Consider the following 21,312-nt stretch of genomic DNA (forward strand, 5'->3'; position numbering starts at 1 on the left):
GAAATGTAAGCTAGCTTTTATGCTAGTAGCTCACATATGGTGACTTTATACTTTGAAAGTACAGGAAATTAGGGGATTGATTAATTTTAATTGATTATCTAGCTTGGGAAGATAGCTAAAACTGCTTACTTGGCACATGTTGCTTTTATCCCTCAGAGTTTGGACTTTGAACGGGGCCGGCTCAGGAAGCAGGTTTCGCAGTCATCTGCTCTGTTCATGAGTTAGCTCTTGAACTCTTGCAGTTCACAGGGCATCATTTGAAGTCAAAGCAAACTTGATCATGATTTACTTCTGAAGTGCTGTGCTTTACAGCTGTTGAGGAGATAGTTTGCAAGCTGTTCTGCTGTCTGTGTATTAGGAGTAGAGAATAATATCATCCCTTGTACAGTGTCCTCCTTGCTGATGGATATGGGCCTTCAGACCACTTTCAGTTGAGTGTAGATGGCATGGGTTTATTTGTCAGTTGCAGTGGAAAATCGATGAGGGAAATTAATGAGGAGCAAGAAAATCAATCAGAAACAGAGCTCCTCTGACAGGCAGCATATCTTGACAGTTCTGTTGCTTGTAATTGCCAGTCCAGGTAATGTGTTTTAGAACATGAAAAACATGTTTTTCCCAGTAAAGTAAGTCTCCTTTTCTGGGCCAAAGAACACTTATTCTTTGGTTTTATATCTGTGATACCTTAAAATGAAGTCAGACTATATAGATTGCTCAGCATAGAGGAGTTTTTGGTGCTGGCTGAGGATGTTTTGCCCCAAACTTTGCCCTGTTCGTATTCAAACCCAGAATTATTTTTTGGTTTGTGTGGTGTTTTTTTTTTTGTTTTGTTTTTTTTCCCCCTGCATATTCCAAACCTCATTGCCCACAGGACTAGCTTCTCTTTTAAATGCCTAATCTTTATATTCTGAATACTCCTTTTTTTTTTTTTTTTTCTGAAGCGAGCCCAATACCAGGACAAATTGGCAAGGCAGCGCTATGATGAACAGATGCGACAGCAGGTATGATAGCTTCCTTCTCTAACCCAGCTGGGAACTGTATAGTAGCTTTCTTAAGTCAAAGCGGTGGTCTGGAGCTGTGCCCTCTCCTGCTGGCCAGATGGCTGATACAGTTTTCATCTGTACTATTTGCTTGGCATCAACAGTGCTGGCCAGGCAAATCAGAGGTGAGGAATTAGGACAAAGCAGCTAGGAGCATGGGATTAAGAGTATGAATCTGGGCGATGGGGAGAGGAAGAGTGCACTTCAACCTGACCACTAGCTTCTTAAAAACATTTGTAGTGCTTAAACTTACACAAATACCTACTTGACCAAGTTCTTACAACTTTAATGCATCTTCTGCTGTCGTCTCTGCCTGTAGCAACTTGCTAATGAAGAGAATCTGCGGAAGCAGGAAGAATCTGTACAGAAGCAGGAAGCCATGAGGCGTGGTAAGCTAGTAATTTTTCTTTAGCTAGTGACAGAGTGAGCAGGCAGATGAATTCTCTGTACTGATCTTTGACGCCTTCTCCATATTGGTTCATGCTCTGTTAGGGTCATGTGTTAATGTCATATTGGCACGTAACGGCTAAGTCTGAGTAGTACTAGAACTACCAATTGCTTCCGAGATTAGTTTTAGAAGTGGCTGCACTCCTAAACGTCTGCCCTATGGTACTTGGATTTCCCAGTGAACTGTCAGCATCTCCAGATATGCAGCTGAAATTCTGGTATTTATACTGGGACAATCTAAAATAGAACCAGTTTTGAGGAGGAAAGAGAAACAAAATAGCTCCTGGCAGGGGGAATGGTTGAATCTGTGTCACCTAGTCTCCATTCTCTGTTTCCTGTAGAAGATAAAAGCTGAGTAATGAAGTTTGTCTGAAACTTGCTTTGTTTCTTTGCGTTGTTGTGGAATTGCCAGAATCACTGGGTTTGCAGAACTCCAGTGGGGCTCCACTAGGGCGCAAGTCTTAGAAATGTAAGGCAATTTGTATGACGCAATGGGATCGGAAGACTGGTTTGCGCTGTACACAGGCGTGGACTGCTATGCTGTGCCCTCCTTGCTGCCATCTAGTGTGCTCTCAGTGTTTGTGTCTTTGAGGGAAGCACTGTAGCAACCCCATAACAAAGCTCAGCGGTGAAACCCTGTAGGAAGGGGTGATTTTTACTCTTGTAGTATCCACCTCCTCGTGGGCGCCAAGGTACGACTGTCAAGGTAGCCTGTCCAGCATTCAGGTATCAGGATGGCTATCAGCTGTCAAGTAGCTGGGTGGTCCAGTCAGGATTTTTTGCAGAGAGAGGGTGCTGGCTATGGAGTCCTCATCTCCTGGGTTGTTCTTAGGTTTCTCATTCATTCCCCATTCACATCAATCTTAATGTGTCTGTTGCAATTCTGTGTGTCTGAAGTAACAGAGCTTCCAAAATCCTTTTTGGGACAGCATTTTATAGGCAACTCTGGTTTGCCTCTCTTCCTTACAAGCAGTGTATGTTACGCTGTGTGTAGTTACTTGCCCAGGGTTGTCCTTCGTTGTCTGTAGCGTGTCACCCTTCATCTCTGAAAGGAACAGCAGCAGTGCCTAGCACTGTGGTTTTTCCCTCTCTGTTGCTTTATCCCTTATTGTCTAGCTCGTCTGTGACTAAAGTTTGCCCTGAGCAATTTTTCTGGTAATGAACTTCCAGAACTGAAGCATTGATTATTGTCTTGCAGTGTGCCATCATCTGTAGGAGGCCACCCATTTGGTGTGTGATTTTTTTTTTTTTTTTTTTTTTTTAGCTACTGTGGAGCGAGAGATGGAGCTGCGGCATAAGAATGAAATGCTGCGTGTCGAGGCAGAGGCAAGAGCCCGTGCCAAGGCTGAGCGGGAGAACGCAGACATCATTCGGGAGCAGATCCGCTTAAAAGCTGCTGAACATCGCCAAACAGTGTTAGAGTCCCTCAAGTACGTGCGAGCCAGGAGAAGGGCGTGGGTTGCCTTGCTGCTTTTGCAGATTTCTCCCATTATGTAGGAAACCTTGCTGGTTGTTCCTCTAAGCTCTGAGGAATATCAAAAGTTAGTTTGTACGCTCTTGTACTCTGAACAATAGGAATTATATTAAAGAGAACCCTCTCTTTCACTTCTCTTGCTACATTGTCATCTGAATGTGAACCAAAGAGACTATTGATAAAGTTGTGAATTTTATACAATGTTTCTAACAGATTACTTCAAGCCTTATTTGCTAAGATTGAGACTTAATTACTCTGAAAACTCTCAGAGTTCTTTCAGTTTCTGAACATATGCCATAAAGGTATAAAGCAGTCTGTCTCCAAAGGGATGGGCATTTAGGTCTGTAATTTGTTAATTTTAGGTCCTTTAAGATGTTGAATTAAAAAAAGCTTTAGAGTTAAATACCTTTTATTACAGTTCGGCACCAATAATGTGTTAAAGAAAGAAATTTCTATCATCTTAATACCAAATGTTTTTCTCGGTTTAATCCCAATCCGGTCTAGATATCAGATGCTTATAAATGTATTTGCTGTGCTTGTTCATGTTTCAGTTCCCAGATGAGCCCTCAGGTAGCTTTGGGTGGTTCTGAAGATCATTATAGACTATAAAGTGGCCTTGTAAATTGTTTCAATTCAGTCTTTGAAATCCCTTTCTCTTCTCCTGCTTGCCTTGCTGTTTGCTTACCACAGGACAGCTGGGATGCTCTTCGGGGAAGGATTCCGTGCTTTTGTAACAGACTGGGATAAAGTTACGGCCACGGTAAGATTGTGACATGTATCGATAACTTCCAGAGAAGTCTGTCTGTAAATGCGTGTTAAGCTAACTCCTTGCTCTGATATGTTTATAAACTGTGAACTGTGGTGGGAATTTGCTGCTCACCTACTGCTTTCTGCAGTCCTCATTAAGGAGAGGTACTGTGCTTCAGATTTTTATTCAAGTTAATTCTCATCTTCTCTGTATAGATAATTCGTTTCTCGTTGGTCACAAAAGTTCTGGCTTTGATGATCAACAGCATATAATTGTCTTTGGAGGCACCATCACCTTCATGAACATGTTTCCTGAAAGTTTGCCAGCGATTACAAGTAATAGATGTGGATTCTGCGAAAAAAAAAGTAGATGAGTCTTTTTCACAGATTAGTTTTTTTTACACATTGTTCTAGATTTTCCGGTCTTCTATATGTGTAGGGGAGTAGGGGGTTTATCTAATAGCCAATTAGAGATAACTGTACTTTTTCCTTGAGATGTTGAATGCAATTTTTGTGATTGACTAGGCTCTGAGCTGACAAGTTTCATTCAGGTTTTTAATGATTGATGTTCACTGTACTTTAATGATGCATGAACACCTATAAATGTTTATAGGTGAACAGAGCATTATGAAGTGTTTAACGCTGCTGTTACAGGACGACTTTGCCAGCGGTGGTTTTTGGGAACAGGGATTTAATCCCTGTTTCCCCCCACTCCAATGTCTTTTGCATGTTTGCAGTTAAACTACAAACTGGACATGTCTTTTTAGGAATACTAGGGAAATTGTATTGGAGGAGTGTAATAGCTGATCTGGTGGACACAAAAGGGGTGTGTTCCCTCTAAACCAGTGGTCTCAAATTTTTTGAACGCGTACCCCTTAAAGTAAAAAACTTCTGAGAACACTCCCTCAGAAAATAGTAAGCGATGCATCATGAAAGTTTGTTTTGTTTTTAAATTATAATATTAAGGTACATGATTTTAAGGCCACAGAGCGTAGTTCTTCAGTATTCCCCTTTTGCATGCATTCTGTCTCTGAGCTGCAATTTCTTCCCACCGAGTTCGGTGCCAAGAACTTGCCTGCTGCTCTCATCCCAGGTGGATAGCAGGCTGTCAGCTCTCTGTGATCAGGGCGTCTGAGGGTACCATTTTCATCTATAAAGGAGCACTCCTAGACTCTGGGGCTTCAAGACCTTGCAGGACATGATCTAAAACTTAATTTGCTCCTTATCTCACAATTTTATGTCTAATTTTGATGTAGCCTAGAGAGCACTTTGAGAACTGTAGTGTGCTAAGTTGATTAAAAGCTGGACCAACATCTTTTCACAGGGCAAAAGAGCATGGCAGTGGCTTCTTATGGACATGAAGTTGTTTCTCAGTGTACTACTTACAACAAAACTTTACAGTGAAAATGTATTTTTAGTAGCATGGCTTGTTAAAGTGGACATTTTTCTTTAAGTCAGTCACCACCATCTGCTCCACCCTCCGGTTTTATACACACAGGCTGATACAAAGGACGTTTTGCCGGAGTACACTGGGGAGAACGAGACTTGCTTTTAGTGGATCCTTTTGTAATCTGTAGGCTGTACCTGGAATGCCTGCAGTGTTCAGAGCTGTTTGTAGATTAGTGCTTGGTGCTTTTAGCTGCATATTCTCTTGACCCAGATACCAGTTTCCTGCATTATGGTCATTTTTGCTTCTGACAAGCTCTTGTCTTGTGAATTTGGGACATTTAGCTTAAAAAAAAAAAAAAGTATATTTTTGGAAAGGAGATAACACAGCTGGAATTCATGTTTTCTGTTGCTTTGAAAAGTGACTATAAGGTAAGAATTAGCCAGTTATTTTAGGGTTCCACTAGATTAGCCCTGGATTTTCAGCTTTTCCTGCCAACTGCAAGGGCTGCTCTTTCCCTACCTCTTCCCATCCAAGCAGAACCCCAAAGGTTCTGCTCAAAGTTTTTTGGGTTTGTTCGGTTCTTTTGTGGAATTCACTTTGCCTATCAGAGATTCATTCCTTTGCTAGATACTTCATGATAAACAGATAGGCACTGTAATCAGACTGATTTGTGGCACTGGCCTAGTAATTGGGTTCTTCTGTGAATGTGAGAGTCGAGTGATTTTCCTGTTTTGATACATAGCTGTCAGACTTAAAGCTGTATTTCCCTGTATCTTGTACCATGAACGTCAGTGAGTCCAAAAGTCTGAAATACTTATCTCTGCCTGGATGGATCTGATGTATCAACCTGTAACTTTGCTTAGTACTGGATGTTGCTAAAGCAGATGGTGTAAGAGTGCATGAGATTGTTTGTTTGTCACGGTACCTTGTTTTTAGAGGGAGGCTGCTAAAAATGGAGTCTCTTTTGTGTTCTGAAGTCCCTGTAAACTGAGATTAATCAGATGTGGAGGTAGTCTTATTCCTTGTATCTTGGAACTCACAGTTCTGAACCGTTCATGTTTCCATCCAGAGCAAAGGTGATGTCCCACATTTAAGCAGAGTGAAACTAAACAGGTGGTGTCTCATGGTTTATTGAACAATGCCAACCTTGTTGTCCTTGAGGCTTTTGACCTTGTTCTGTACTTGTAGTAAAAGTCTGCTTACTTTAAAAGCAATTGCTGCAGCTTGCTCTTTTGTCTATCTGGGCTTGCTCTGATATGAATTATTGGCATCTAGCTGTGAGCTGAACACGACTGATTACTTGCACTCAGAACTGTGTGGAACAGTTGGCCTCTTCCCAAACACCTCTCAGTTTGAAAGTAATGCCCCTTGTTGCCTTGTATTTTCAGGTGAATAGGGCTTTTGGTAAATCAACTGACTCGCTTGCATATGCACAAACAGATGGAACTGGAGGCTTAAACTTTTATAAAAGTTTTATAAAACTTTATCAGTGCTATCAGTCTCTGAGAATTAAGGAAACAATCCTATACATGCTAAAGATTTCTGCAAAGTCTTGCTTTCAAATCCTGTCCTGAAATGTTATTCTTGGCAACCTCTTCAAGTGTCTTTAGTGTTGTCACTACAGCTCCTTGTCTATTCTGACAGCTAGCTGTGGTGGAAAAAGCTGCCTGTGGGGCTCTTGGTTTAATATGAGCCAACGTAGTGCTTAACCGAGCAGCAACCCTAAACCACAGAAATGTCTGGAGTCTTTCTGCTTCACTGGCAAATTGATGGGAACGTCTCGTGTTCTGGGGTTTCTGAAAGAACAGTCTCTAACGCAGTGATGGTAATTCCCATAGTGCTTTTGGCTTTGAAGCTCCTCTTGAGTACCAGTTTTCCTGTTGTGTTGGCTCTGGCATGACTTCACCTTTAGCAGGTGTACCCTGGCTCGTCCTTTTTGTTCCTTACTGTGTACTCCCTTGGTAGCAGCCACAATTCAGATGTTTGTCTTGGCATCTTCAATTCGGCATACGTGGTGGGGGGTAGTCTGGCAGACAGCAGCTGGTTGGTGTGGGCTTATTCTCTAACTGCCTGCACAGAATACCTGGGGGGGGGAACAAACAAACAAACCAAACCACACCACTTTCCCAACGTGCTTTTGTTCGTAACACTGGAAGCTAAAGCTTCAGCATTATGGGAGATACTGTTTTCTCATAGGAGGCTTATAACTCCGGTTTGTAGCAAAGCCTGATGGCTCTTTGTCTTAATACATATTCTACTTAGTTAAAAGTGTGAAAAGCCAGTCTTTTGAGCAGTGAGTACATACTTCTGGATACATGACTATATGTATTACTTGTTCTTCCTCTGCCTTTCACTGCAAGATGCAAGAGCACTAAACGCCCTATGAATAGGGAGTGTGAGACCTTGACTGTCTGAACAGGGATAAAACATCTTGCCAAAAATAAACCCTTATTGGTCAGCATTTGTCCTGAATCTTCATTCCCCACCACAGGGCATGCTACACACAATAGTGTTGCCTTGCCAAGTGTTTTTCCTAATCCTTCCCCCTTTTCTTTGCAGGTGGCAGGCCTAACCCTGCTGGCAGTGGGTGTTTACTCTGCCAAGAATGCGACGGCAGTAGCAGGGCGATACATAGAAGCGCGTTTGGGCAAACCTTCCCTGGTGAGAGAAACCTCGCGCATTACTGTGCTGGAGGCACTGAAGCATCCTATCAAGGTAAAGTTTAGCTTTGTTTTTGTGCTGTGCTTGGCCATGAGGATGCAAAACTCCTTTTGCAGCTCTTTGAGACAGGCAGGGAGCTGTCAGTGGGTCTGTGAATAAACATACTATTAGAGATAGCATAAGTGGGCTGAGCTCCTTGTCATTTCATATGACCTTTTTGTCCAGGTGGGTTGTCAAAACTGTGGTTGACTTCTGCATGTCAGTAATTGAATTTGTCCTCTCTAGGTTGGTAAGCGTCTTACCAGCAAGGCTCAGGATGCCCTTGAAGGAGTCGTTCTCAGTGTGAGTACTCTATTTTGCTATCTTGATCTGTGAAGGATGACTTTGGAATCTAAATAAGAACGGCTGTTTACTTACACTCACTTCAAAAGCTGTAATTCCAGTAATTCTGGAGACATAGCACCCTTGGGGCACTGAGACCGTAAATAAGCTCCTGTGTTCAGTGTGACGTGCATTAAGCACTCTGTTAACCTTTTTTCCTCTGTGCAAAGCAGTTGGAAGTCTTAGTTCAGTCCTTGCCCTGCTGCAGTTTTTCTCTGTAGTCAGCATGTTAGTATACAGAGTTCCACTTGTCTCATGCAATTTGTTAAGGATTACTGAATCTAGACTGCTTGTAGGCCAAAAAGTTGAAGAAGCGTGTGCATGCCTATCTTGTGAATGGTTCTTAACTAGCTAATTAGGGCTGCTTCTGAATTTGATTCCTGGATATCAGGCAAATTTAAGTGCTTCTTGAAGCTGCTGAGAGAACACGCTCTTGCAGGAACAGCTTTCTCCTGGTATCTCTACAAATGCAGTAATAAGTACAAACATGAATGTTTATGACTTACATGAAATGATTAGTACTGCGAAGCATTGCTTATGTACCGACATATCCCTCCCAGGGCATCCAATAGGAAGTGAATATTTAGGTGTTCTCAGTTCTTGTAGTAGTTACTGCACTGCTTCCTGCACTGCTTCCTGCACGGCTGCTTTTTCTTTTAAAAGAATTGTAGCCAAGTGGACAGAACTTTCAATTGAGCAAATCCTGACACAGAAGGGGAAATGACCCTGGTCTGAAGTAAAAAGCAGCTGAAGTTAAGGCTGAAAAGCTTGAGACTGTAGCAGTGCTGCCTACTTCTTGCTGGTACTGATCTGCGAAGCTGATAGATGCAGGTCTCTTGGTACTTTCTGCTCCTTAAGTTTGACCCTTTTCTTGCAGCCACAGTTAGAAGCACGTGTGAGAGACATCGCCATAGCAACAAGAAATACAAAAAAGAACAAAAGCCTATATAGGAACATTCTTATGTACGGTCCTCCTGGCACTGGAAAGACGCTCTTTGCCAAGGTAAAACCCTGCCAAGATTCTGCATGTTGCAGGGTGCTCTGAAAACTTCAGGGTCTAAGCCCCCTCCCTAGTCTGAAGTCTTGCTGTAGTATTGCATAAACGTTGTGTTCTTGTGTCTCTGTTGGGAAGGGAGGGAAGGGCATCCAGCCTGCTTCAACTCTAAATTAGTACGGTCGCTTGGATTCTAGTGCTACGCGTAGGCAGAAGAGCCCTTCCATCTGGAAAAGGCACTTGGCAACTGTGACTTGTGAAATGGCAACACCAGCCTGGTGTCTCATTTCCACCTCTGTTATATGCACTTGTCTAAATAGGGTCTTTCCTGCTGTCGCTTACTAATCCCAGAGAAGAGATAGGTATGGCTTCACTGTGCATATGGGCTACCGGGATGGTTTTGGCATGGGTTTGAGTCAGGATTTGATTTTTGACTTGCTCTTCCATGCTTGTCCGCTATTGCTGTTCCAAAAAGGTAACATGTCATAGTGTGCAGGGTGAAGGCGTATATGGGCCTGTGGTGGTAATGCTGTATGCCAGGATTCTTGAGATAGATGTAAACACACTTGGATGCAACTGTCAAAGCTTCCAGCTTTGTTGGACTGATACAAAACACTAAACATTAGTAGCAGGAACTGGGTGGTTTTAATAGGCAGAGCAAAGTTTTTTCCAGCCTCCTGCTGCACAGCAGATAACTGGTTGGATTCAGCTAAGCATGTTTTGCTGGGGCTGTTGCTGATCTGCTTGGGTTGACTTGTTCATTTTAACCTTCAGATGACTTTCCTTTACTCAGCAGAACTGGATAGCCAGGTCTGGGTCAGCTAATGGTACGTGAACTCAGCCTACTGTCTGTCACCATGGCAGGGCTCAGTTGGTGGCTGGTTTGTGGATTGCTTTCTGAAATGGAGGAGAGAGAGAGATTTTCCCATTTATTGCCTTCAAATCATAGCAAAGTCTGTTCTTTCGGACACGGGCATTTGTGGGCTCGCTCACCACTGAGATGTTGCAGTGAGACGGAGAGCAGGTTTAAGCTGGGAGCTTAACTGCAGTGTTGCAGAGCTCTTGGTGGACCTGCTTGGGCTGCAGTAGAGGGAGGCTTTGCCAAGGCTGTGATTCTGCCCTGCAGTGACGTGACAGCCTAAGGAGACTTTGGTCAGTGCAAGCCGTAGGCTCTTGTGATGTGCTTGGTTAATGTTGGCTACACCCTGTCAAACTTGCTTTGTGGATAGACCTGCATTTTCTGTCCTAGCAAAAAATCGTCGGGATTTTTTTTACCTTAAGGGCTTAAGGGAGGTATTTCCAGCATGCCCTAGGAGCTACATCAAAACCCTTCACTTAGTAGCCGCCAGACCAATGAGTTGTGGCAGGCTTTAAAACACAAAGGGAAAATTTCTCTTATTTTGTCTGAATACTCATTGGGTTCAATGACCATTTAATCCCAGGCTTTTAGATTTTTTTGAATGAATAAAATTTTGAGTTGTATTAGTTAAGCATCTAGTAGAGAGTAGGATCCCGTTCTGCTGCACAGAGGAGGTCATAAACTAGACCATGAAGAAAACAGTGGAAGAAATAAACGGTACACAAGTTAAAGGTAAAGGTCTAAGCACTCTCAGCGGTGCCTTCTAGCATTAAAATTTTGTGCATTGCCATCAGACTAATCTTCCATCTTTCATTCCTATTCAGAGCAATGCTAAAAGCAGCCCCTAAGTGACTAAAGCAGTATTCTCTTCTCTGAGAGCATACTTGCCCTATGCAAATAAGCATGCTGATAGGACTAAACTACTTTTATTTCCCTCCTCATCTTCCGTGGACTTGCAGTGAGAGATGGGGTTTAACTCGCTGTTTTTGTTTCCTTCCAGAAATTGGCGGTGCACTCGGGCATGGATTATGCCATCATGACCGGTGGCGACGTTGCCCCCATGGGGCGGGAAGGAGTTACTGCCATGCACAAGCTCTTCGACTGGGCGAACACCAGCAGGAGAGGGTAAGTAGAGGTTCCTCTGGATCCTGAATTTGGTTTCTTGCTCAAATAAACTCACTGCAACAATGTAGTTCAGACCCCTAATCTGTTTGTTATTGAATGCACAGATGAGGTAACGCTGACCAGGCATAACATCTCCTGAAGTTTCCCTAGAATGGGTGGATTCTTGCTGCTTAGTGATATTTAAAAGGCTGAAAGCTTCTGCTCTTCTGCTCCCTCAAACCCGTCTTGTTTACTTCAGATTTTCCAGATCAGTCATAGCTTGACTCTCTGCTGATCTCGCCAGGCAAGTGGAGGGATATTGCCCACTGAAGGCTGGGACAAATATCTTTCAGAGTGATTAGTTTTCTGGCAGTAGTTACAAGGCTTAGCACAAATGGAGGTGTAACCACGTGTCTACACTCTCTGTATGTTATGTTCCCTGTTGCAATTGCTCAGATTTTAGACTCTGACAGTGTTTGGATCCGGCTTCTTGTTTACTTTTGAGTCTCAAGCAGAAGTAGTGAATTATAACAAATAAAAGAGGATAAGAGGGAGACATGCTAAAGGCATTGATGTTAGATAGGTGTAAAAGTCACAAGCTGCTGTGCTTTTTCAGTCACCTTTAAAAGCAAACTTTTATCTGCAGAAAAGGACTCATGTTGAGGCTAAATCTTGACTCCCTGATTTTGTAAGAGCATGTAGTTAATTTTTTCATGCTAGTGTAAATGGATTTTTGCAGTCCAGAGGTAGCTAAGAAGTTGCTTGTCCAGCCAGGATATTAAAATTCAATAGGGAACTTGCCGTGGGTGTCAGTTTGGTTTTTTGGTGCTGTTTTGATTGCAGGTCTTCTGTAAATGTGGCTAACTGGTGATTTATGTGTTCTCTGATTGCTTTAGATGGACATGATCTTACAATGTCTGTTTTAATCCTTGCTGCATTCATCACCTAAATGTTTCTATTTCCCCTTAAAAAAAAAAATAATCTTGCAGAGTAAGTGTCCTAAGGATTTAAAAGTCTTTAAGCTTCTCCTACCCTGAGGAGCTATAGAAGGAAGGGTGTAAGAATTTAAGTGAGCTTAGAAAAAGAAGTTGGAAGAGATATCAGGAGGCTCAACTGGATGGAGACTGCCAGATGCTTCCACTAAAGTATTCTTTCACAGCACTGCCTGGGTCCGAGTTTATTCTCTGTCCTGACAAAAACTTCGGTGCATTTGAACTTCATACACTTCAGATAGCCATCTTATGAAAGCTGTGATCAAAGGTTACGTGTGTCCATATACATCAATATTCTAAGCTCCAGTAACATTCAAGTATTTAAGCAGATGTATTGGGTTTGCATGGCAAGGTTTCGGTAGCCGGGGGGGCTACAGGGGTGGCTTCTGTGAGAAGCTGCCAGAAGCTTCCCCCATGTCCGATAGAGCCAACGCCAGCCAGCTCCAAGACGGACCCGCTGCTGGCCAAGGCCAAGCCCATCAGTGACGGTGGTAGCGCCTGTGCAGTAACATAGTTAAGAAGGGGGGAAAAAAACTGCGCAATGGCAGCCAGAGAGAGAGGAGTGAGAATACGTGAGAGGAACAGCTCTGCAGATACCAAGGTCAGTGAAGAAGGAGGGGGAGGAGGTGCTCCAGGTGCTGGAGCAGAGATTCCCCTGGAGCCCCTGGTGAAGGCCATGGTGAGGCAGGCTGTCCCCCTGCAGCCCATGGAGGTCCATGGTGGAGCAGAGATTCACCTGCAGCCTGCGGAGGACCCCACACCGGAGCAGGGGGATGCCTGAAGGAGGCTGTGACCCCACGGGAAGCCCGCGCTGGAGCAGGCTCCTGGCAGGACCTGTGGGGAGAGGAGCCCAGGCTGGAGCAGGTTTGCTGGCAGGACTGGTGACCCTGCGGGGGACCCACACTGGAGCAGTCTGTGAAGAACTGCAACCCATGGAAGGAACCCACGCTGGAGCAGTTTGTGAAGAACTGTGGGAAGGACCCATGATGGAAAAGTTCATGGAGGACTGTCTCCCGTGGGAGGGACCCCACACTGGAGCAGGGGAAGAGTGTGGGGAGTCCTCCCCTGGAAGTGGAAGGAGCGGCAGAGACAACGTGTGATGAACTGACCGCAATCCCCATTCCCCATCCTCCTGTGCCACTGGTGGGGAGGAGATATTTTCAGAAATACTGGAGTTGAGTAAAGAGGAATATTTTCAGAAAAACTGGAGTTGAGTAAAAGATGTTAATAGGCCCTGAAATCCCTTGAAAGAAAGCTGGGTTTGAAGCTAGGCAAGGAGGTAATACAAGCCGTGACAGCTTTATGAGCAACTTGGTTCTGTTATTGATAAACATCTTTATATGCTTTGTCTCTTGGGAAGAGCACTATCCTTGGGTTATAAGTGAATTTATTTTTGTGAATTATTCATTGACTTTATTAATTCACTTCTCCACAGGTTGTAAATCCATTATATTAGTGCTAGTGTGGTTTGGAAAGGAAAAAAAACCAACAAAATAACAAAGCAAATTGCAGGGGATGACTCTGGTTTCAGGTTTTCAGAATGGTATAAAGAAGAAAAATAGCAGGAAAATGCCATTGTCACCAAGATTTCTTGTATGCTTGTGTACCTGTCTTTTACCCTTGCACACATTTTTCTAAATAGGAGGGAATGCTAAAATAAGCACTCTCACAAATACTTGGGGAGCCAGGTCTAAATTTCAAGGATCTACTCCAACTTGGCTGTAACATACCAGCACTGCTAGATACAAGCCCGTTGCCAAACCATGCCTGTGAAAATGCCCATCTATATTTAAAAATCTGGAGGAGGTTAAGGTTGTGTGCCCTAGAATTGCTTCTGAACAGCAGGAAACAAAACTCCGGAGGCCTGGAGTCAGATTTATGGCCTAAGGTGTCTTAAACTTATGCCTCTTTCTTAACTGTTGGGATGGGCCAAGTGTATGCAATGGAAATGTTGCTGTAGCTTAGCTGAGAATTGTTGCCTTGAGAAATGAATTTGCTGGGATTACAGCTGGTCACAGTTGAGGGTGCCTGGTAGTGGGAGAGGAGAATCACTTGAGCCTCACTTACCTGTCTCCTATTACTGTGTAGTGCTTTCCTTTTGCAGCCTCTTGCTGTTTGTGGATGAAGCGGACGCATTTCTGCGGAAGAGGGCAACGGTAAGTACTTTCTCTTTGTCTGTTATCTCTGTATGCTGCAGAGTTAGTCAGCCAACAGCCTTCTTGTTGAAGCCTTCCTGATTAGCTAGCTTCAACAGATGAAAGATTAAAACTGGCAGGTGCCTTACTACTTACCTAATTAAGTGATGCAGAGACAAGAAATTAGTGTCTTGCAGCTGAATGGAACGAGCATCTCAAGAGTGACTTGAGAATTCCTCCCTGCAAAAGATGGGTGACATCATCTTTTTTGGAGGTTTTGCAGATGACTGGACAGTAAGAAAGTGGCATATCTTGAAAGCAAGAGAAGATTGTTCACGCTGCAGAGCTGGTACCCTGCAGGGTGGGGTTTTTTTTGTCCCAACAGATACTTATCTTGGGAGGTTTTCGTAACAGAACTGCTTTTCACTACATTAACAAAGCTACGCTAGTGTCTTCCCCTGTACAAATGATTTGTGTTTTCAAAGTAAGTCACCACATTGTTCACTGAATCTGGACCCGCTACTGAACCCCAATGGTCTATTTAAAGAGCTGTCTCTAGAAGATTACTTTGAATGTGTAAGTGAATTCTTTGTTGTGGCTTATTTTCCTGTGTCTTATTAGACTTCCCAGTTAAAATAGTGTTGAGCAGGGAAAGCTACCTGGGCCAACGGTTAGAGCCTTGGGTTTGACATCAAGAGAATCACTGAATGACTGTGGGTAAATATTCTTTCTGCTGGCAGGTTTAATTCCTAACCTTTCCTGGATATATAACTTGATACTTTTTTCCAAGGTATTACAGTGCTTTGGATTCTGCTGTAACGCAAATGCTTCACAGTAACAGAACTCACTTTGTCAATAATGCTGCTTAAAGCTGTGACCTGTCTTAAGTTCCCAAGCAGTTGATCTTCCTTTGGATTTCATCTTTGCAGGAGAAAATCAGTGAAGATCTCAGAGCAACTTTAAATGCATTCCTGCACAGAACAGGGCAGCACAGCAACAAGTAAGTATCTAGTTTCAGCCCTTACAGTTGATATTTCCCTGAATTGAGGAAAGTCTGTAAAGAGTCAGTGGTGTGCAAATGAAAGTTGGAAACGTGATCTGTGCTACTAAGAACTTGGAAAAACCTGCATAGAATATCCCCTTTTTGGCTTATATACTGAATGTAGCTTGCTCCTCCGTTATCTTTTCCTGAGACCTGGAAATTAGAACTCAGAAGGGCTGTACACAGGGTAGAGGTCGGTGCTTGTAAAAAGGGTGTTCATTTGGCTCGTGTTAGTAGATGTGCAAAAGGGATCTTGAACTGCCTTTCAGGACACCGCTTCCCCTGTATATGGTATGTAGTGGTGAGCAGTTCCCTGTCATGTGTCATCCATACTGTGTGTGGCTCCCTTCCAGCACTGCAGGGAAATCCTTTCCTGAAACAGGGGTGGTATTTGAACATCTTGGTTGTCTTAACGAGTACATTCTCTGAATTTCATTGCCCGTCCATCCATGCTCGCTTTGTCACATTGATGTCAACTTCCTGCAGAGCACTGCTTCGTTCAACAAGAGCCATTTCCTGGCTAGCATCATAAGGAGAGATGACCTTTCCTTGGCCTTGTTCAAATAATCTTTGATTTGATTTTTGTGTGTGTGTGACCTTTACTTAGTTGCTAAACTTCTTTTACAAAGAAATTGACAACAAGAAAAGTTGTCTCTGTGTGTTGGCAGGTGAGTTTCTCAGTGATGAACTGCTCCTTCAGTAAGGTTGTAGTGAAATACTTGTTAGAGTAACCTCAATACATTGAAATAAATATTCTAGAAGGTCATTGTTTCAGGACAACAGCAGGGCACTCTCTGTCCTTGGGGTCTCTCTTGAACTTGTTAAAACCAATGCAGCTCTAAGTGATGGTTGCTCGTATGTAGCTTCTCTGTACCCTTCTCTGTCAGAGTGAGGTGCCTTGGGAGGTGTGCCTTTCCAAAATGAGTAGATTGCTAGAAAGCAAGGTGTTGAGCCTGTAAGGACCTTGCAAGATCCTTGGTTTTCTCTTTGAGAAATTATATATAGAATTGCTCTATAAATGCTGAGTTGAGTGTAATTATTATTAAATGATATTGTACTTACTGTTTGCAAGAATAAATATAATAAATACATATTGACAAAATACATATGTTCTGCAGGATCCAGAGCAAATGGTGCTTAAGATAGAAATACAGCTTTCCAAGGTGAAAACCGCAGATATCCTGAGCTCCTAGATGATCTCTGTAAATGTCTTTTGCCCTGCATCTGCAAGGGCGATAAAGATGTTTAGATGGAACTGCAGAACGTTGAAGAATAATAGCGTGTATGTTTTAGCTTTAGATAGTTCCCCTTTTTTCTAGGAAATAGTCCTTTTCAGACTTGTCACGTCTAATTGCTGTGGATCCAGCAACGCTCTCTTTTTGACCAGGTTTATAATTGCACTGCAAGCCAGTGACTGGCAGGGGGTGGTAAGGGGATGGTTCTTTCCCCTGATGTTAAATTGCCTTAGCAGAGCTCTGGGCGTGCTTGTTTGGTGCTGGTGGGTGCTGTGCCTCCACTCAAAGCAGTTGGGCTGTCATTTTGTCAGATGTTGAATTCAACCCTAATTTAAACTGTGAGCCATTCTAGGAGACTGAACACGTCCTTGTGATTCATGCGCTGCTTTTTACTCCTGAACAGCCTTATTGCTGCTTTGGGCAATAGGGAGTCCTGTATCCATGAATGGGAGTTCACTTGAATAAGTCTAATAGTGCATGTAAATCTAGCTGTTTTGCTGAGACCCTGAGGAGTACTATTACTTTACCAGTGAATTGTCACCAATGTAACTAAGCCCTAAGTATTGCGAATTGCTGGCTTACACTTTCCAAAGAACATTCTGCGTCTTCTTGCTGGATAGCTGGCTGTGCCTGCATCTGTTGCTGGTTTCTATCATTTTCATGATAGAAATGAGCAAGGCCTGAGTATCAGGTTGCATGTCAATCCTTTATCCAAGCTGTGTTGCTACAGGGGTTTGGGGGAAGTCCTTGTTGGTAGAAAAGGAACAGTTTCATGCCTGCGTGGCTCTTGGGTTGGCGAAGTTCTCTTCGGAAATGACAGCAAAGAACACAGCCCCCTGTAGACTAGGATTTAAATAGACCGCAGGAATGTCAATATTCCAATAGCTGTGGTTAAAAGCCCATTTCAAATTATAATGCTCTATTAAGCTGGTAACATCAATTAAAACATTAAAGTAGAATTGGCATGGGGAAGAAGCATCATTACAAAGCAAAAGAAAGGGCTTCTGGCTTCAAAATGCAGCAGGAGAGAGCAGGACCTGGAAGCTGGCACATCTGTACCATGTAGCAAAGCTTCGTTTTAAAAAACAAACAAACAAAAAAAAAACCAACAACTTTATTTTATGGTACCCATTGTGAATGCCTCTTTTTCTGCACCCATTAGAATTGGTAATAGGAATGTGTTGTCAGACTTGCTTGAAGGAAACAAGTCAGCTTTTACCAGCTGCTGAAGAATGACCTTCCCATACACAGACCCAGCAGCAGTACGCTCCCCTTGTTCTTAGGCCAGGATGAGTCCATTCAGTGCTCTGCAGCTCATCGAGCTGGCTGAGGTTTCAGTAGCGGTGTTGGCTTTCAGTTTGGCAGCCGTTCATACCTTCAGAGCAGGACTAAGACAGCCCCTCATGATTCCAGGGTGCTGTGCAGTTAGCAGCTTGGAGTCAGTTCCCCAAACTGGGATTTAAACTGGAGATATGTATGTGCCAGAGAACATCTCTCCATGTTCTCCAGCCTTGTTCCAAGGTTTCAGACTTGGAGATCTCTGGGAGGTTGTACTCTTGCTAAATATTTGTGATATTCCTAAATTGAGGGAGATTGTGGGTAATGTGATAAATCAGGCTTCTATGGCAAGGACAGACTGGGGAACGCTGATATTGGAAGGCTAAATTCAGAGTAAAATGTATTTTGGTTCTAAATAGCTTAAACTGCACTGCATTTTAGTATGTCTCTTGAGATGCTGTTACAAAGCTGTTTCTAAGGAATCTTCAGATGTGTCAGGTGATGAAATGTCTTTGATACTGGCCACAGCAGTTCCTAATGTTCACACTGGTTCATCGATTTTGATTTTTATGGGGTTTTCAGTCTTTCCTCTCTTGTTTCGTACTTCCAGGTTTATGCTTGTTTTAGCAAGCAACCAGCCAGAGCAATTTGACTGGGCTATCAATGATCGAATAGATGAAATGGTGAACTTTGATCTGCCCCAGCTAGAAGAACGGGAGCGGCTTGTGAGAATGTATTTTGATAGGCATGTCTTGAAGCCAGCCACAGAGGGTAAACAGTGAGTATCCCTGCAGAACTTTCCCACCCTGTAGGATTCTTTCTTTTATTGTTTTTCTTTGTCTCCTTTTCTGTGTTTTCTGTCACACTGTCTATAAACCTACTTTAAGCAAGTAGTACAGATAAGAGTTGGAGAGATGCCTCTGTTAGGGGATGAGACGCCATCCTAGAATTTCATGCCATGGTTTGTTGTGCCCTTAAAATTTAGGAGACCAGCTACTGCACTGGAGGCAATAATGCAAATAAGAATGCTGTTGGAACTCTTCATATCCAAGCACTTGTCTTTGCTTGGCTTAACAGAGGCAAATCAGACCAAGTGACTCGTTTCTTTGTGTGCTGTGCAGTCTTGCACTTTTTTGGTCTTAATCCAGGTACGCATGTTTCTTTGTGCCACAAAATCGGGCTTTCTGGGCCCAGGAGAACAGCTTCTGTACTCAGGCTGGATCTTTCTACAGAGATTGATCCGATCTGATCTTTGATTTCATTGTAAGTGTTGCTCTTTACAAAGCCTACCTCTGACTCCCTCGCCCTCCTGTCCTGTCATGTGGCTATGTGTAAACTAATCCTTGTTGTTCTGCTTTTTAGACGTTTGAAGCTGGCCCAATTTGACTATGGGGAAAAGTGCTCTGAGATTGCCAGGTTGACCGAGGGCATGTCTGGCCGAGAGATATCTCAGCTTGCTGTTGCGTGGCAGGTAAGTAGGGCTTTTATCACTGGGCTTCTTGGTTTGTTTTCCCTTTCTGGAAGGTTTGAGTGTTTGATGTTGTTGTCTCGTTTTGGAAGTTTCATTATGTCCATACGGTAGTACTAGAATGCTGCTAGTTGGTGTCAGAATATCAGCATAATTCCTCATCTCATAAATAGGAACAGTTTTTTATAATCGCTAATGGGAAATCCCTTACTGAATTTAAGTAAAGCAAGTGGGTTAGGAATGGGCTTGGGCAAATCATGGCCATTACTCATGTTCCAGCTCAAGAAGCTCAGTAGAAGCGATGCCTAACGTTGTTGCCCATAGGTACGGCAGCATTAGGATGCTGAAACATCCTTCTGCCCTACTTTGTTCTAAACATGTTTGTAGTGCAACTTGAGTAATTGAAGGAACAAAACTGACTGGAAAATGGAGCTGAAAAGACTAGGTGCTTCTGCATGCATGGTACCTGTATAGAAATAAGAAATGCAATCACTTTGAGTGCAGTTGTTCACATGCTCAACAACCTGAAGCACTTTTTTTTTTTAAAATCAGGCTTTCACCTTGTTTTGTCACAGCTGCCAGTTTCTTACTGGATTGTTTATTTTTATAAGCTAACCTAGTAATACCAATTTAAAGAATATGCTCCAGATTGTATGTCATGTAACCTACTAATGTCAGCTTCCTTTCAGGTGTTGTAAAAACAAACTTGTTTGTTTGGTTTTTTTAACAAATGTTTTTAGTTTAGGAGTTCACAAACATTTTACAAAGTTTGTGCATTTCATTCCTCCTCCTACTGTTTTTCCACCTTTTAAGGTAGAGAAAGTATTTTTCCTTTCTAATCCATTTAACTGCAGTAGTCATGAGCTGAGGACCAAAGCAGCCATTTGAGTGCTGTTAGTCCTTGTTTTATTTGTATGTTAGCACACAGCTGTTTAATTTTACTATGCGAATTTTGTATTATTGAAACATATTTCAAAATGTGTGCTGTCATCTGAAAATTTATATAAAGCTTTATTTATTTTTAATTTGTTTGTTCTCTAACTGCCTGAAAACCTACCGGATTAGTATTGTTACCAGTCCAGTCAAGAAGCTTGGCAAGATGCTTGACCAGTATTTGAGATGCAGAGAGAGGCAGTGCGTGTTGATGGGTGTTAGGCAGACTGCCATGGTGTCCAGTTAGCATGTGTTCGGACACCGTTCTGGAGAGCTGGCAGGTTGAAGGAAAGACCAGAATCTTGGGCCGTTCTGCCTTTCACAGAGCCAGCAGATTATGGCTTTGCTGTTTCCAAGTACAGTTGTGCTTTTTGTGGGCTTCTGATTTTGAAACCCAGGATAAAGACCCAGGGTGTTTGTCTTGAACTGAGTGACAGTGATGCGGGAGAGAAAGCAGGCCACTAATTGTCATGGAATTTCTTTATTTCTCTTCATTTAGAAGAGGAGCCCCTTACCCATGTATCTGAAAGGCTTTGCTGCCAGGCATTTCCTATAATAAAAAGTTGTCATAAATGATCCTTTGCTTTTTATCACCCCTTCTCTCCTAGCTTGTCATTACTCCCCGGGAATGACCTCAGCTTTTATCATTTATGCTTTAAATGATCTTGAAGGAAGGGAAAGGTGGCGGTGACTAATTCCTTAGTGTGGTTGCCCTGATCACTTCTTAAAATGTTCCTCATAGCACCAGGACTATTAACAAGGTTCTATGTAAAATTGCAGCAGGAGGTTATATTCCTCTCTGCTGTCATAAGAGTCAAAGCGCTTTAAAAAAAAAAAGATGCAGGGGAGGCGGGCAAAAAGATATGAATTGTTTTGATGTAGAAGCTGCAAGAAGCTTCATCTATGTCAAAAATCAAAGTTGTTGGTGTTCTGGAACAGGGGACTTCATATCTTATCCCTGGTTGATCAAGAAAGGGAGTGTGATGTGTCATGGGTCAGTGTTAGCATAGCAGAGGCTTTTTGCAGCTAGTGGCTAGGCATGTGGACTTTGTTCCTCAGGAGATGGCTGGGTGGGTACAGTTCACTAGCGGGTTTGTGAGGGCATCCAAAAAGGGGTGAAATTTCTGTACTGAAC

General features: G+C 42.9%; 1 protein-coding gene across 4 annotated transcripts in view; it reads left to right on the forward strand.

Annotated features, from left to right (window-relative positions):
* LOC104008952 (ATPase family AAA domain containing 3A) overlaps nt 1–21,312 on the forward strand; it is a 38,236-nt gene that overhangs the window by 2,699 nt on the left and 14,225 nt on the right. For all 4 annotated transcript variants that reach the window (XM_087755489.1, XM_087755487.1, XM_087755488.1 and 1 more), the window contains exons 4-15: nt 939–998; nt 1,357–1,426; nt 2,749–2,914; nt 3,649–3,718; nt 7,655–7,810; nt 8,042–8,098; nt 9,015–9,140; nt 10,991–11,115; nt 14,191–14,242; nt 15,151–15,221; nt 18,387–18,554; nt 19,139–19,247. In XM_087755489.1, the coding sequence (XP_087611615.1) occupies nt 939–998; nt 1,357–1,426; nt 2,749–2,914; nt 3,649–3,718; nt 7,655–7,810; nt 8,042–8,098; nt 9,015–9,140; nt 10,991–11,115; nt 14,191–14,242; nt 15,151–15,221; nt 18,387–18,554; nt 19,139–19,247 (1,230 nt within the window). The remainder of the gene's footprint in view (nt 1–938; nt 999–1,356; nt 1,427–2,748; nt 2,915–3,648; nt 3,719–7,654; nt 7,811–8,041; nt 8,099–9,014; nt 9,141–10,990; nt 11,116–14,190; nt 14,243–15,150; nt 15,222–18,386; nt 18,555–19,138; nt 19,248–21,312) is intronic.

This window comes from Nipponia nippon, unplaced genomic scaffold, assembly GCF_047370975.1.
Source record: "Nipponia nippon isolate SJK-2023a ecotype South Korea unplaced genomic scaffold, ASM4737097v1 scaffold_19, whole genome shotgun sequence".
Taxonomy (NCBI): domain Eukaryota; kingdom Metazoa; phylum Chordata; class Aves; order Pelecaniformes; family Threskiornithidae; genus Nipponia; species Nipponia nippon.